Source organism: Schistocerca cancellata, chromosome 1 (assembly GCF_023864275.1).
Source record: "Schistocerca cancellata isolate TAMUIC-IGC-003103 chromosome 1, iqSchCanc2.1, whole genome shotgun sequence".
NCBI classification, from domain to species: Eukaryota; Metazoa; Arthropoda; class Insecta; order Orthoptera; family Acrididae; genus Schistocerca; species Schistocerca cancellata.
Genome location: NC_064626.1, coordinates 834,411,255 through 834,428,494, shown reverse-complemented (window position 1 = coordinate 834,428,494; position 17,240 = coordinate 834,411,255). Strand labels below are relative to the sequence as shown.

At 41.0% G+C, this 17,240-nt stretch overlaps 1 protein-coding gene across 1 annotated transcript in view; it reads left to right on the top strand.

Moving 5' to 3' along the window:
• The window catches only part of LOC126106674 (fibrillin-2-like), a 174,949-nt gene that overhangs the window by 127,184 nt on the left and 30,525 nt on the right, over positions 1-17,240 (top strand). The window contains exons 13-18 of the mRNA XM_049913079.1: positions 1,354-1,474; positions 5,225-5,361; positions 12,896-13,035; positions 13,127-13,229; positions 13,616-13,641; positions 13,729-13,809. Coding sequence (XP_049769036.1) covers positions 1,354-1,474; positions 5,225-5,361; positions 12,896-13,035; positions 13,127-13,229; positions 13,616-13,641; positions 13,729-13,809 — 608 coding nt within the window. The remainder of the gene's footprint in view (positions 1-1,353; positions 1,475-5,224; positions 5,362-12,895; positions 13,036-13,126; positions 13,230-13,615; positions 13,642-13,728; positions 13,810-17,240) is intronic.

The window sequence follows — 17,240 nt, the reverse complement described above, 5'->3', positions numbered from 1 at the left end:
ACTGGCGTTTTGGTTGCTGCTCCACTTAAATACTGTTTGAGCGTAGGATTCAGTGACTTTGTCGCTGACACATTGTTTGCGTTAAATACTACGAATTGGGAGACTAAGACTACAAAGTGGCCGACATTTTAAAAGTAATGTGCACATACTATTAATAAAAACCCAGTACACAGAGTACAATTGATATCTCGTTATCGGAAATGGAATTAACATGAAATGGTTTATATCATAAACAAAAAATTACTAAAATCTGATGAAAAAACATCGTTAACCATATAAAGTTTCTTTTATATCATATGAAAACAAATTCGACGTAATTAAGCTGCTGGTAGAAAGAAAGAGAGCCTGTGTCTTGGAGAGTTACCTACAAATATAACAAAATTCTACGACTGTTATACTGCCAGAGGGGTAGCACAGAGAACATCTACAGTAACAAACGCAAGAAAAATGATAGAAAATTGACGATGTGTGCCAGTTGTGTTGAAAAGAGAGACACAAGAAGGTGGGACATAAAGAAACTACAGTAGCAGAAGATTGCCTTGCTGTAATAGGCGTCAAGTCACTACGCTAACAGACGACTTCAGATAATTGGGGGTAAGTGAGCTAGGTTAAGGAAGACATCAACAAGCGCGTTGCGGCGGAAGGCGGACGATTCTGTCCCCTTTCGACAAATATATTTCCCTCGGTGAATATTTCAAAAGAGATAACTAAAATGTCTGTTTTCAGCTAGACGTCGTATAAGATGGCTGTTTAACGGACCACACACATAACTGCGAGGATGAATGCATCTTGATGCAGTAATCCGGCATTGTACAGCACATTAGGAACTGCGTGAGGATACTAAAGTAGGCAGACAATATGATGGTGGGAGGCCCATGCCGGTATGGTGCGGGGCAGGGGGGCGACGGGGAAGGCGAGGTGGACGAATGAGCAGGAGCAATGATGGACAGGATAACAGATAGCCACAACATAAGGCATGACAGAAACCTAAATGACTACTTGAAACACATGAGAGAATCCGCAAGACGAAGCAACTTGGCGTCCATTAACTTTATCTGCTCATAAACTGCATAATATTTGATCTGCGTTGAAAGGCAGTAATGCTGCATCATATTAAGTGTATGAGCAAGAGGCATTTTCGTTCGAAGACTCAATGGAAAAACGAAAGATTGTCTTTGTGTTCATATTTTATTTCTTTGTGTTAGAGCTGACGCCTTATACGTAATTGTTGTAGACAATACGTGGAAAATAATTTGAGTGGCTATCATTATTAATCGAGACTCATGCAGCTGTTGACATTTTTCTTCTGTGTACACTAATTTCCAGTAAAATACGAAGAACTTTGTTTCACAGCTTCTGACGCGCCAGCACCTTTCATTCAATGCCAAAATGACGTCAGAATTGACTTACCTCCAAATGAGAGCTCTGTCCGAGTTCGTATTCAGCAGCCGAAATCTAACATGGACTGGTGGAGGTGAGTCTGCTACGTTCCTTGTCAATATTTTCTATTCTTGTGCAGAAGTAATCAGATCAGTACAGCTCTTTAAGTAACAAGTACTTCTTTTTTTTAATGTTTATCTGAAACATATTATAGTCAGTTTTTAATTTATTTAAGAATAAACATTCTAATGTAGTTCATTTATCAGTTCGATGATAATATTACATTCTGTAGTACGTTTTTGATCATTGTCTTATCCTGAGAGTAAGATTTATAATACCTTAAGTTACGATCAACATTATTTCGTAAATTAGTGCTAGAGAACTGATTCGTAATATCCAGTCCGTGCAATAACTTTTTGACCATCAGTGTTTCCTACTATTGAATTTGAATATGAAATTAATATTTCCTTCTCATTAAATGTTTTTAAGCTTTTATCATAACCTCTCTTGTGAGTAATGCAACAATTACAGGAGGATAAGAGCAAGTAATATTTCAAGCCAGAGCTCGGTTCATACTCGTGGCCTCTCTTGATGTGATAATAAATTCTTTCAAAACTGTCTGAAGTTACGTGTATGGAACTTGTAGTTTGAAAGGGTTTCACAGTTCATCCAGTTCGGTGTATTTTAATGACATACCTGTTATAATATCATCTAACACCCAAATTCTGCAGGAATGTTTCAGTTCTCGAGCAGTAGACAATATTAAGCAGTCCACCGTTCCTGGTTTAGTGGCAAGCGTTGCTGCCTCTGAATCACGGGGTCCCGGGTTCGATTACCGACTGTATGTGATATTTTCTCCACTTGGGGAATGAGTGTTCGTGTTGCCCTCATCATTCTAGAAAGTGGAGAGACTGCACAGTGAAACGATTGGGAATATGTCCGGACGCGGGTAACCGCGCAGATGAGCTCTGCACAAACGGAATATCATCAACATCACTATTCAGCAGTGTTCGCACTTACATCAGTTTGTGCATTGCAAGTAGTTTATGACACTATTCATTTTGGAAATGAATAGCACTTATTCTATGTTGTATTTAGTGGTGTTATTACAAATACCCTTATTATAAATACAAAACCAAAAAGGGGTAATCCAAGAGTAGGTTTAATATTGAATAACGAAATAGGAATGCGCTTAAGTTACTATGAACAGCATGATGAACCCATTATCGTAACCACGACGGCCACGAATTTGATTGCCATACGGCTTCGCAGTTGCTGAAGAGACTGAAAGAATGTATGACGAAATGAAAGAGATCATTCAGATAGTTAACAAAGAGGAAAATTTAGTTCTGGTTGGGTACTGGAATTCGATGGCAGGAAAAAGGAAAAGTAGCAGGAGTAGATGGTCTAGGGTAAAGGAATGCGAACCCACCTAGTAGAGTATTCACCGAGCGTGGTTTAATCATAGCAAACAATAGGATTAAGAATCATGTAAGAAGGCTGTACACATGTAAGAGTCCTAGAGGGTTTCGGGCAGAGATTTCGAGCCCAGGCTTTAAACTATAAGACGTTGCCAAGAGGCATATGTGGACAGTTACCATATTTTATTGATTATGAACTGTAAGGTAAAAATTGCAGCAAAGTAAGAAATTGAGGAGACGGGAACTTGATAAAGATGAAATAAACTGACGTTATTGAGACATTCTTAGGGAGAGCAAGGCAACATTTGAAAATGGGGAAGGGAATAGAGTAGATGAGTAGGAGACGGATAAATAGCTTTGAGAGGTGAAATAGTGAAGGCAGCACAGAATCAGACAGGTAAAACGAAGCGGCCTAATACATGTCCTTCGATAACACAGGATAAAGTATAAAAATGCAGAAAATGAAACATTCGAAAGGGAATACAGATGTCTGAAAATGAGACTTGTTGAAAGTGAAAAATGTCTAAGATGACAAATGCCAAATCTGTAGAAGCATGTATAACTAGGGTAAAGATGGATATCGCTTCCAGGAAGGTTAAAGAGACCTTTGGAAGGAACTGAAGCAACTGTATGAACACGGAGAGCTCAGATGATAAGTCAGTAATGAGCAAAGAAGGGAAGTCTGGAAGGTGGAAAGAATATGCAGAAGTGTTCTACAAGGTAATCAAACTAAAGGCCATGTTATAGGAAGGGAAGAGCACAGTAGAAATACAGTTTTGATCGACACAGATGTCCGCTGTTAACATCACACGCCGTCCTCCTTTTTTTGTATTAATGACTACGATCCATTTGTATTTGAGTGGTGTGAACATCGAGGCCGTACTCTTTTGCGGTTTTCTTACTTCGCTATCCGTACGACAGAATTGTTTAATTGAATGTCATTTTCGATTTATGTTTCAATTTGTGGTCTTTTTTTCGATCAGCGGAAACTATGGTAACCTGGTACAAACTTTAATCTGTACATTGACTTTGATATGTTCATCCCACTCAACATTTTATGCACAAGCTATTCTCATTCCTAATCGTCAGGCTTTAGTTAAAGAAAAGAAAAAATATTTTATTGCGTCTAGGAACTTACTCTCATAATATTAAGCTTTCAACGATCTTATCATATTTGACAATAAAGCAAATTACGATGAAATAATTTTCGAAGTAAAATTATTTGAGCGTTCAGTAACCAAAATGTCGGCAGCTTTAATAGAACCAGACTCCAGAATTCATTAAAAATAATGATCATTGGTATATATTTTGGATTAGCAGGCGTTCACTAGACAACGCTAACTAAAGACATTGTTCAGCTTAACTTCTTTGCTCGCAATCTCGAACTTTCACTGTTAAAAAACAGAGTACGAGGGCTATCTTTATTTCAAGGTACGATTGATCGCGAAATTCAGACAACAGTGAACACGAAAAAATTTTTACAAAATTTAGCTACACATTCAAGCTATTCCTCTACGAAGTCGTCGCTACGACTAACCAACTTCCAAATACCCTCGTCACAGATGGCTGCCGCCTATGCTGTTCGCCAATTCCCTACGCTGCTCTGAAGCTCGCTGTATGTACCGACATGCTGTCTCCAGAGCTGACGAGCAGTTCATGGGAGCAGAGAGTTGAAAATGAGAGAGAGCCAAGTTGCGAGTTTTATGGCGGGTGATCAAACACTGCAGGAACGTCTTTGTTGCAGCTGCTGCGTGCGGCCGAGCGTTATCATGAAGAAGGGCAAGCATGATGTCAACACTCCTCTTTGCTTGTTCTGAGTAGCCATTGGATAGGATTTTCTCGACTCAGCTTATCTACTCGCTAAACAAGATCATCGGTTCTCATTTGCTTCCTTCCCTGCCTGCCTGCATTATGAACGTCTCTAAATCGTGCTTCAAAGTTCCTGCACTACTGTGACAAAAGGCAGTTATGTTATGTGGGCTGCATGAAATCAGGCGGAACATCTCAGCATGAAGAAATAGAATTACAGCACGCAATTCACACTTGGCGGAAGACTATTTTTGTAGGAATTCTTGTGTGTTCACTCAGCACTCAGCACTGGAAAGAGTGACGTGACGCGATAGACGGGCGTAATGGAGACACTGCGCCACACTTCTGTGCAAGGTTCATCGGATGTTGAAAACAAAATAGCTCTCATATTTTGCTATCTTCATTGAATCATATTCATGAGCACGACATGAGATATGTTCATATCTTTGGGTCCCTCCTCTTCTCACTTAATGTAATATGATTATGTTTTCGATAGGAAACGAAGAATAAAACGAAAATTTGTTTTAAATCTTTGTTCCTCACACTATGCATGTACTGTAATCCAGTTCTCAAAAACAACAGGACATTAAAGTCTCTTATGTGGTTCCCTGCAGGTACATTGATTCTGTGCCTCCTTGGGGCAAGCAGCTGGAAACGCAGCTGGGTCCAGGCACCTCAGAGGTAACTTTCATCGCCAGAAACCCAATGGACAACACGACAGCGAGCTGCACCGTCAAGATACACGTCCAAGGTGAGTACCCGTGTGAGACCGATGCGTTTATCACTGTCGGAGTCTTGTGAACAAAGTCGCCAAGCCTTGCATTCGACAGACATTTGCCCAGACATTGACTGCACTAAAACCGCTTAAGACAATTGAGAGACAAAATTAGTGATTGAATTTAGAATTGCATCAGAAGTGAATAACAAAACGGATGCTTCCGTGAGTACGCTGCAAGTTTCCAGTTGATAAGTTTTAATCTTGTACATTAATTACTGGTACGCATTTCCTCTTCAAATGAGAAGTATTTGTCGCTTACATATATGTTCCAGTGATAAGATATCGGCAACAGTACTCTTGCCAGTTGTAACAGTCAGTTACGTAAATAAGGCAAAAAAATGGCTCTGAACACTATGGGACTTAACTTCTGAGGTCATCAGTCCCCTAGAACTTAGAACTACTTAAACCCAACTAACCTAAGGACATCACACACATCCACGCCGGAGGCAGGATTCGAACCTGCGACCGTAGTGGTCACGCGGTTCCAGACTGTAGTGCCTAGAACCGCTCGGCCACTTTGGGCGGCGTAAATAAGGCAATTTCGAATTATTTTATGCAGATCTTTCATGATTTCACGTGTAAAATTTGGCATCAGTACTCTTGCCAGTCATGTTGCGTTTTTATTCCAGCAGACCAATTCAGCTAGTTTAGTTTCTGTTCGTCGTGTCTTCTTGATTTTCTTCGTGTATATCCCATTCAAAGGAAACTCATAACGTAAGTTTCTTACACCCGAAAGTATAACATTTTTATGTTCCTATAGAGCAGATAGCGGAATCAAGATCTGACCACTGCAGTAATTACATCCCACAGTTATTGAATCATGGGATTATCTCTCAGAATCAATAAAACAGGGTAGCACAAAATGCTTAATTTCCTCCCCTAAATTGATAGTTCTGGCTGTAGTTGATTTCTCGGTTCACTTCAGGTAGCATTAATAAGAGGATTTTCCAGATTTGGAATTTGCCTTACGAGCAGGGTAAATCTCCCAGAAACATTTTCTGTAAGCGTAATATTTTAATTTGTTGTCTACGTATGCATATTTCTAGCCTAGATTATCCCATTGTGACTGTTTTAAAAAAGGACTTCTTACCCGAAACATTTTGTTACAGTTGTGGCACGTACACAAATTTTTCTGAAAGCGCACGGTAACAAACCGAAGTTGATTACAATTTAGGAAAAGTCCAGTTTTCAGTTGATTACTTATTTGTGTGTTGCATAGGCTGATTCGGTTTCTCATGCGAGTTAAACGATTTGTGATGACCATTGACACTGTCCTCAACCGAGGAAGAAGTAAAACTTATATCAAGTAAGATAAACTCTGTGCTTCTTTACGATGATGAAGTTTTTTTCATTTACGTTTTTTACGTTTCGTAATTGATATGAGAAAGGTGGTTACTAAAGTAAATAAATGAATAAGAAAAAATAACAAGGTAAGAAAATAAATTTCTAAAACGAGTTAAATTAATAAAGAACCAAAACTTTAATCCAGGGTGCTTTATAATGGCTCTTTCAATCACTCTGTTGCATGTCCTCCATTTCTTTCGAACAACTACATACAATTTACTTCCCAAATAAACATTCGAGACAGATACAATCATGGCACTAAGAGTATCTAATGAATACAATATTCGCATAATTACATCGTCCCCTGCGAAGATTCGGCGGAAAACAGACTTGGTTTACGTTTTAAAATATTTGTTTTTCTGGAATTAATTTTTATGTATACGACGTATAAGATGCCATTCCCGGAAAAATCAGTACTGAAATTTGATCATGAATTATGCTGTCAATCGTTACAGTATTCATCCAGTTGCGCAATTTCTGCTGGGCTTTTAGAAGCAGACGGTAATCCTGAAGCCTCAAATTAAAGTTGTTGGTTATAAAAATAAATGTTATGTGGCTAGCACATAGGTGTGCAGTTTGGCGGTATTACTTCTACCGTGGAAGTCGGTTGTCTCTCGTCAGCTGTGTAAACATGTTGTCATACATGACGATATTACTTCGTCTACCCCAGGAATCCAACGTCAGATACAATGTGTTATCATCCGCATATGGTTTTAAAATAGTCTTAAGATAAGTTTCATAAATTTGTAAGATTTACCGGATTTGAAGCAAGTGACGTAAACATTTTTTAACGAGTCGTTAAACGAATCAACTCTTCTACACCAAATTAATCACTTGTTCCTCATATGAAGTGGAGCACTTTTGACAACATTTTTGCAGAAATTGTTTTGGGATACTGCGCTGTGTACAATACGTTATTTTATGTACAGTAGAGTGCAAATTAAATGAGACAAGCTCATATTTTACAAGGACATGATGTTGGAAAAGGAATACCATAGGCTAAGGGTAGGAATCGGTTAACCATTGAACACGCTGGATAGGATATCGGGATCCTTGAACAGTAAGCCACTGAGCCCTTTCACTGAACATTTATTTTGACCAGCTCACCATATTAAAACTGTCCACTGCAAACATTGCTTCTATTGCAAACATTGGTACTTGAACAATCATCCAACTGGCCATTGGGGAAACCCTCTAACAGGGTAAAGCCTCATGACCTCAGCTGTACAAATAACAATTCGGGGGCATATTTTCAGTAAACTGGTGCCTGATCTCTCACATCTGGCCCAAGTACAACTTTCGGCAGCTTCTTGTGTCGTCCGCCTGTGTGTCACGTCATTAAAATAAACTAAGTTAGTGACACAAGGATTAACACTACCGCCGGCCGTTGTGACAGAGCGGTTCTAGGCGCTTCACTCCGGAACCACGCTGCTGCTACGGTGGGAGGTTCCAATCCTGCCTAGGGCATGGCAAAAATGGCTCTGAGCACTATGGGACTTAACATCTATGGTCATCAGTCCCCTAGAACTACTTAAACCTAACTAACCTAAGGACATCACAGAACACCCAGTCATCACGAGGCAGAGAAAATCCCTGACCCCACCGGGAATCGAACCCGGGAACCCGGGCGCGGGAAGCGAGAACGCTTACCGCACGACCACGAGCTGCGGACGTCTAGGGCATGGATGTGTGTGCTGTCCTTAGGTTAGTTAGGTTTAGGTATTTCTACGTCTAGGGGACTGATGACCTCAGATGTTAAGCCCCATAGTGCTCAGAGCCATTTGAACCATTTTTAACACTACTGCCCAATCAGCTGAGCAAATGGGTGCATTACAGTGTAATAAAAATGAATAAGCATTTCATGAACACATTGGTTAACAGTTCAGTCAACAAAATAGACTACAATTTAATAGTGACGGAGTGCACGCTGAACCTAAATCTTCGCCGAGTGCCACATGCAAGACAAAGCCCAACACAGCGTCCATACCTTTATCACACCATCCAAATCTCCCCTTATATACTCCAACACACAGATGACCCCCTTCCCACACCCAGAGGTGGAGATGCAATCAGCCACCACAAGAACATATCTATACATATTCCTACCAAATATCTTATCCATACCATCTTCTTCCAATGCCTAACCATTACCTGTGCCACAATCTACATCCAACATAAACACCCCATCACTTATGACTTCCACACTCACATAGATCATACTTTTGCACCTTTATTATTGCTGCTGATGTCAGTGTCCATAGTAAGTCCTCCACAGAACTCCAGTGATTTCGTCAATTTTCAGATCCCCAGCGAGTGACGTTGTACCCATCCCACACCACATACATCCTGAAAGCAACACCACCCTTGATGTCATCATAAATCACCCAGTCTCCTTGGATGTCTCACTACAGAAGTCCTCAATCTGAGTGGAAGTGACACCCTTCCTGTATTCCTCACATTCTTCTACACGCAACATCACCTCCATTCCAGTCTCCATCCCAGAGTTACCCAAGACTTCTAATACAACAACTGGAATGCCTATCGTGGATCCATAGAAACCCAGAATGGAATCCAACACTGGACATTCCATCAGCTTGTTATATCCCACATGCCACATCCTTCCAGCAGCTGACCTTGTCAGATCTATATCCGCCCACATTCCTATCAGGCCCACATCTCCTCAATGCCCCCCTCACCCCTTCACCCCTGCTCTAGCCCTATTACTCCTCCAAGAGTTCCATCGCAAGCATTGCTTTTTCTTGCAGACTTGTGACCGAGATACGCTCACAACCCACCAGCGAATACTATCATATCAGGAATTTAATAAATATAAAGAAATGCTGGGACTGGCATTGTCCGCAGCTCGTGGTCGTGCGGTAGTGTTCTCGCTTCCCACGCCCGGGTTCCCGGGTTCGATTCCCGGCGGCGTCAGGGATTTTCTCTGCCTCGTGATGACTGGGTGTTGTGTGATGTTCTTAGGTTAGTTAGGTTTAAGTACTAAGTTCTAGGGGACTGATGACCATAGCTGTTAAGTCCCATAGTGCTCAGATCCATTTGAACAATTTGACTGGCATTAGACATGCACCAGACTCAACACCACAATCCTCTTTAACTCTTCCAAGTATTGGAAAGCGTCCATCAACTCACTGGTAACATCCTATTACCTCACTACCCACTGCTCCACAATAACCATCTCTTACCTGAAACCTGAGCAATGCTAACCATTGCACATCCTACCTATCTGACATATTTTCCAAACATAATGACCTACATTTTGATTAGTCACTTTTCCCTGCCATCCACTAACATGCAAATACAGCAGCCCTGCCCCTGGCTTCCAGCTTCCAGTACTTGAACAATCTAACTACAAACAACGTTAAATACACCAATCTAAGTTCACAATATAAAATGAGTACTCCACAAAAAATGCAGCAGTTCCCCCAGCCACAAATGAATTACTTATCAACATCTTAAAGAATGCCTCCTCCCGTTTTGAGCCACCCTTACCCCCTCCACTGGTTACTATGTTCAACAATGGAAAAAGCCAAAATCCCACTTTCCCTGAAACCACAGAAACATGTTGTTGACACCTCCTCTCACTGCCCAGACTGCCTTATCTCATGGCTTAGGAAGATCTATGAATCCATCCTCTCCCGAGGCATCCCTCAACGCCTGAACTAACACCACCTCCTTCATGTTAACCAGTGGGCTTCCATCACAATTTCTCATCTGACGACCAGTTCCTGCACCTGACCCATCTCCTACCCCACGAACACAATTCCTATAAATCAGCTTTTTTTGTCTCCCTCGATCTAGGAAAAGCCTACAACCATGGATAGCATTCTAGTCTTCCTTTAAACTCCAGACCAACGCACTTCCAGTTAACTATGTCCACCTTACTGCATCCTTTCTATCTACTCCCACTCCTTTGTCACTATTAACAATACCAACTCCTCTAATATATATCCCAATGCAGATTGACCCAAGGCTCCAACATCTCTTCTGTCTTTCATGTCCTCTACAAAATTGATATGCCAAAACCAACTCCTCAGTCCACCTCATTCAGTATGCTGATGTCACCACATTCCCTGCACTCTTCTCTATGCTCTGGTTATCCCAACCATCTTTCCAAATGCTCCTCAATCAGTTGCCGCCTGTCTGTAACTAATGGCTAGATCAACCTCTCCAAAACTCAAGCAATATTTATAGGACGAACGACCCACAACTTCCACCTCCATGACCTCTACCTTACCGTTTATGACTATCTTATCCAGTTAACAAACACACTGTAGTATATTGGACTAACCTTTGACCAGCAACAAATGTGGTAAACTCGTCTACTAACCATCCATCAGATACCTGACAATAGACTAAAATTATGAACAGGCTGAACTTGGGGATTACACCCCTCCATTATTCACCACATCTACAAAACACTGATCCGACCCATCCTCCTATGCGGATGTAACATGGATCTTTGCCCCATAAAAGTTCTATAAGTCCCTCCAAATCATCAAAAACCATGCACTCGATACCACTTTTAGCATCCATTTACCTTCCTCCACATGGATCCTCTACCATGTTAGCGAATCCTCACCCTCCACACCCACGTAGAACACCTCCACAGCTCCTAAAGTATCCGAAGTGGTGCAGTGGTTAGCACATTTGACTCACATTCGGGAGATTTACAGTTCAAACCCACTTCTGGCCATTCTGATTTAGGTTTCCCATGATTTCTCTAAATCGCTTCAGACAAATTCTGGAATAGTTCCTTTGAAAGGGCATAGGCGATTTTCTTCCCCATCCTCCCCTAATCCGAGCATGTGCTCCACCTCTAATGACACTGGTTGCCAACAGGACGTTAAACACTAATGTCCTCCTTCTCAGAATACTAGATTCCGATAACCTCATGTGTCTCCTCTGATCACCAACACTGGTATGCTACTGCATTTTCTCGAACACATCCATCGATCCGTGCACCTATACACACTGCACATCCTATCTCAATGCATCTTCAATCAGCTCCCTCCCCAGACACAGAGATCTTCTCCGGTATTTATCCCTTCTACCAACTTTAACACTTCTCTACCTATCCAACTCCACATCAGAGGTCCTCTCTCCTCGTCCATTTCTATTCGCCCTTAAGCCTTTCCTCTCGTAATCATTACCCTCCCTACACACCGCGCAATTCCTCATGCTCTGTCTTTCCCACTGTCTCTGTCTTTGCTTTGAAGCAACATATCGATGTGATTACATGCGAATAATGGAGAGGGTTGCAGTAGGTGCAAAAGGACTGTGAACACTATCGAACAGCGCCTCCTTCAAGAATTTGGCTCAGGAGCCACTGAGAACCAGCATGCAACAAAGAATGATGAACACACACGCACGCATAAACACGCGAAGTTGGTAAGTGTGGTGTGCATCTCAGAAACAGCAATAATACTGGTAATAAACAAGGGTTGGTATTTGAATTTATTGGAGCAATTTTGTGATCGGCATCACATCATATGTAGAGATATATGATAACGAAAACGCACAATGATGAAATATCTGATTCACAGGAACCATGCTAAAAGCAAGGAAGGAAGATTAGGGTTTTACGTCGCTTTGATGACGAGGTGAACAGAGGCGGATCAGAAGATCGAATTGGATGCAGGATGAGGAACTAAGTCGGCCGTGACATTTCAGAGGAATCATCCCAGATACCGCCATAAGACATTTAGGAAAATCACAAGCAAAACTTGAATCTGGATGCTGAGGTTTTTAACCGACATCATCCGAAAGTCCAGTGTCTTACCTCAGCGCTATCTCGCTGAGCGAGAGTAACAAACCCCATCGGGACCGTTTGAGTTGCTACGTAAGCGTATTTAGACGTGGTCGCACAGCAGAAGATTTACCCTAAAGTGGTATTGTCTGCAGACAAGGTCGGTAGTATACAAATATAACCCACATCATGACAGAAAACAGGGTGTGATTTTTGAGACAAGCATCCTATACGAAAGGATACGTAGTGCGAGGAATGAAGTTCTGAAGTTTCGTTTCAGTTCCTACTAACCTCCCTTGCAAGACTTTCTCAGAAATAACTGAGCATCACCTCACTGGTAGTATCTGAAAGACTACCGACTGCAGAAAATTTCTAATTAGCGCTGATGCACTGTTGCAGACTTGGAGAGCCCAGTGGTAAGGACCTGCCCCCAGTCTTTCGATGTATTCCTGCGGCCTGGAGAGCTATACAGGGCTGTTTCATGGGCCGAACCGGAGTTTGAAGACAACGTCGGCATTGAAAACATATATAGATCCAAGGTAAGTTTCTTGGGCTATCTGACCTGCTGTTATCCATATTTATGAAAGAAGCACAGAAATCACTGACTCATTGTAATTGGTGAATTTTCAGAGTTCAGGCGAGAAGTTCTCAAAGGGCTTGCATCAAATTAATTACGTGGCAACGGATGCGGCTGGAAACAAAGCCAAGTGTCACTTCTCCATACATGTGAAAGGTACGCACGCTCAATGGTCAGATCTCTTTCACAAATACTTCTTGTTTATCTTTACTGTTCGAGAGAGATTAGAGAAAAAATAAGTTCATTAAAGATTATGGCACAAGTAAATCAAACTTTCTTAGTACTGAGAATGATTGTCCGTTTCAACAGCTAAGACAGGCCTCGACATCAACAGGAGGCATATTGTGTAGCATCTCTGTAGTATCTGATAGGATATTGACGTGTAGAATTATAGTGTTCCTACAATTGGATAGTCATTCTATAATTCTTCTTATATCCTTTTTCCCTTTGATTCATTTGCTTTTAAATTATAAGGTTAAAATGTGCTCCTACATTAACTTTTTATAGAACTATATTCTCAATCGGTTCTCCCTCATTTCCAGGTGACGAGATCAATAAACCAGCTCACGTAAGTTCATAAAGATTTTGGCAGTTATGTATTTATTGCATAGATATTTTTCTAAGAGTCACTGAGAGAATTGTCTATTTTCTTCAGAGATTACGTCCACCGTACAAAAAGACGGTGATATGTCCCGGGAAGACGACAACTAAGAAAATATATACAATTCATTATCCCGTAAGTACCCTGTTAATATACGAGTTCTTTTCCGTATTTTATTATTCCTATGTATGTTACTAACCTGGTATTCGTAAGTAGAAACACTTAATGAATTAATAAAGGAAGTAAAGAAAGATACATAAACACTGAAATGAGTCAGGTTTGTGTGATTATGATTTAGACTCCTTTTGTTTCGGAGACGCAGAATGGGTGACAGGAGAATTATCCTGGCATTTCGGCCACCACTCCCGGCTTGTACCTAGCAACATCTTGTTAGACCGGCGTGATGAATTCTGTAAGCCCGAGTGCACAATCACGGCTAAATCTCAGTTAACGTCGCCGGTAGAGCCTCGAGATGTACGGTCTGGCCGTGAATTGCGATGTATGGCTCGTACGTGTCGAGAACCTCAAGCGTTGCTATATGCACTACACTAAAATAAATAAAAAATAAGTTAAAAAGAGTAAATAACTTGCTAAGATAATGGATCAATCGTGCTGCATATCAGACGCGTTTCAGTATGTTTTCTGTGACAAAAAACATCTTCTGATGTCCACTGGTACCCCTGTAGGTCCCAGATATGTGTTATGTCCTAGGTCGCTTTCTGCGACCATTTCGTGTTCAGTTAACCAGGAAGGCCTGCGATGGAGGCCGAATATGAACAGAAGTAATGCGTAAAGGCTGGACTGGTCGCTAATCAGAACGTGATGCTTCAAAAATAGAATGACCTCATTTCTTCTAATATGACGTGTTTCCCCTACTTAGCCATCCTCAGATATCTGTAAAAGTGCTAAATATACAGCAAAACTTGATCAAAGTGGAACGTGTAGAACTTCGAAATTTGGCCAAACGATACAAATTTGCGAAAATTGGAAGACTTAATTGCATAATATGGAAAAAACTAACACAATATAGCTGATTTATTCACTTCTATGAAAGGTAACGAAGATTGTACAGCCTCGACAATGCTGTTATGTGAAATAGGTCATTGTTGTTCCGTTAAACAATGTTTCTCCAGGCAAGGTCAAGCATTCCAAAGAAATGCCCTTCCTGCATTATTTTCTGCCAGTCTCAGTTGACTTGTAGCATTTTAAGTGACAAAATGATGTCGAACATAAAGTATGTGTCGGTAGGATAACAGATAACATTAAGGTAATCGAGGCGAGTGAGAAAGACGGACTCTATGTGCGTGAAATAATGTTGCGTTCCAAATGTGGTAAAACACAAATTTATAAAACTTCAACAAACATGGATAAGATGAGTGAATGAAACATAACGGGCAAATGAAAAGAAGGACATAGAGAACTGGAAATGAATAAGTCAACGAGATAGTGTGGGAGGGGTTCGTATGTTCGCGGACCAAAAAGTTACCTTTGTCTGGATCCAAGTAGCATATGAAAGTTAAGAGCTTCGGAATACGGAGTTTAAGGCATCTATTGGATGGCGGGACAGTTTCATAGCTAGGCACGAAGTCTCATGGAATGAAGTGTATGGCGAAGCAACTGATGTGCAGGAAATTGTAGCAACAGAATTGAAGGCAATACTGCATAACCTTATTGCGAATCACGACCGGTAAGAAGTGTTTATTGTCGACGAAACAGGACTGTTTCGTGGCACATTGCCTTCAAAATGTCTAGCAATTCAACGTTAAAGTGCATCGGCGGAAAAGGGTGCAAGGAAAGACTCACTATTCTGCTATGTCTAAACATGCTAGGTGAAACGGAGAAGGCATTGGTGATTGCAAAGGCGAGAAAAACCCGCTGTTTTACGAATATTCCAATCACATGGCGAGGCAATAAAAGGGCGAGGATGATGAGTGGTCTTTTGGAAGAGTGGCTAGTCTCTTTCAACGTCACAATGAAAAAAAAGGCAACTTTTCCTAGATAATGCAACCTGCCACCGGAAGGACAAGTTATCGAATGTGAAATTAGCTTGGTTCCCGCCAGGTTCAATCAGCCTCACAAAACGCATGAGTAAGCGGATTTTCTGATTCGAGTCGCATTATAGGTGATTACTGATGCAGGCTCGAGTTCCTTGCGTTGAAGAAGCCGGAAGTGCATCTCCTCCTGCACGGTCGATTCCTGTCCCGGTTGTAGTAAATTGGATTGGCTTGGCAGTAAGAGAAATAAGAAGCGAAACTGAAACTTCCTGGCAGATTAAAACTGTGTGCCCGACCGAGACTCGAACTCGGGACCTTTGCCTTTCGCGGGCAAGTGCTCTACCAACTGAGCTACCGAAGCACGACTCACGCCCGGTACTCACAGCTTTACTTCTGCCAGTACCTCGTCTCCTACCTTCCAAACTTTACAGAAGCTCTCCTGCGAAACTTGCAGAACTAGCACTCCTGAAAGAAAGGATATTGCGGAGACATGGCTTAGCCACAGCCTGGGGGAAACTGTAACCAGGAGCTTCATCAGATCTGGATCTGAGGGTGAGCTTTTCCTAACTCCCTAACTTCCGTACTCGTTGAAACTGAAGACAAGGCAGCAGCAATTGCTGAATTAATTAAAATGTAAAAACTTCTTCTTTAGTCCATGTGACTACATTATAAGTGATGACTTTTTGCCAGTTAATCCACATTTACTTTGGTAACAGGTCTAACAGAATTCTGAAACACAGAAGACGGTGAGGAGGAAACACAGGAAGAAGAAAATGATGTCCCTAGAAAAATTAATAAACTACCTAAGACGCTTCTGCATGCATAAACTGTGTTATGCAATTTGCAAAACACACAAATTCTCCCAAATTTAGACAGGTTTCCCTCTCAGATATGTGGCGAAACAAGCCAAATGTAAAGCAAATGAATACAGGAATAATATATGTACAACGATACACGAATTTAAAGTTGCAGTAAAAATACATGCCGTATTACGTAACAATTAGAGTAATAGCCTGGTGTTCTGTTGTACCATACAGTAAGTGAACATTAACAGTGCAGCAGTAAAAGTGCGTAATTACTTCCATAATTACAAAATTATATTTTTGTGCATGATATTTGTCTAATTTTAAGTAGCGTAGTGTGTTGTGTGTAATCTGTAAATTTGTCCAATTTGGAAAATTAATTTAGTCCCATGCCATTCCGTTTCAGAGAGTTTTACTGTATATGTAAATTGAAAAACAGAATCAGAATGAAATACAAGAGCAACTCACAGTTGTACAACTGACATCACATTTACTTTTACTCTGACGGCAGCCATGCGGCTTTATTCTTAACTGAACTTAGTTTAAACTGAAAATATTTTGTAATCTTCCTCACTGTTACAATTTTAAAACGTAAATTTGGCTATGTATTGTTATGAATTAAGTTTTAGGACTGTATTGTCAGTTCTGACGAAGTATGGTGCCATCATCGCTAAAATACTGCTATCTTGCGTGAATGTCCACGTCTAAGTTTCGTCCTTAGATTTTGTCACTATCTGCATATGAACGTTACATACTCATCTTGTAACCT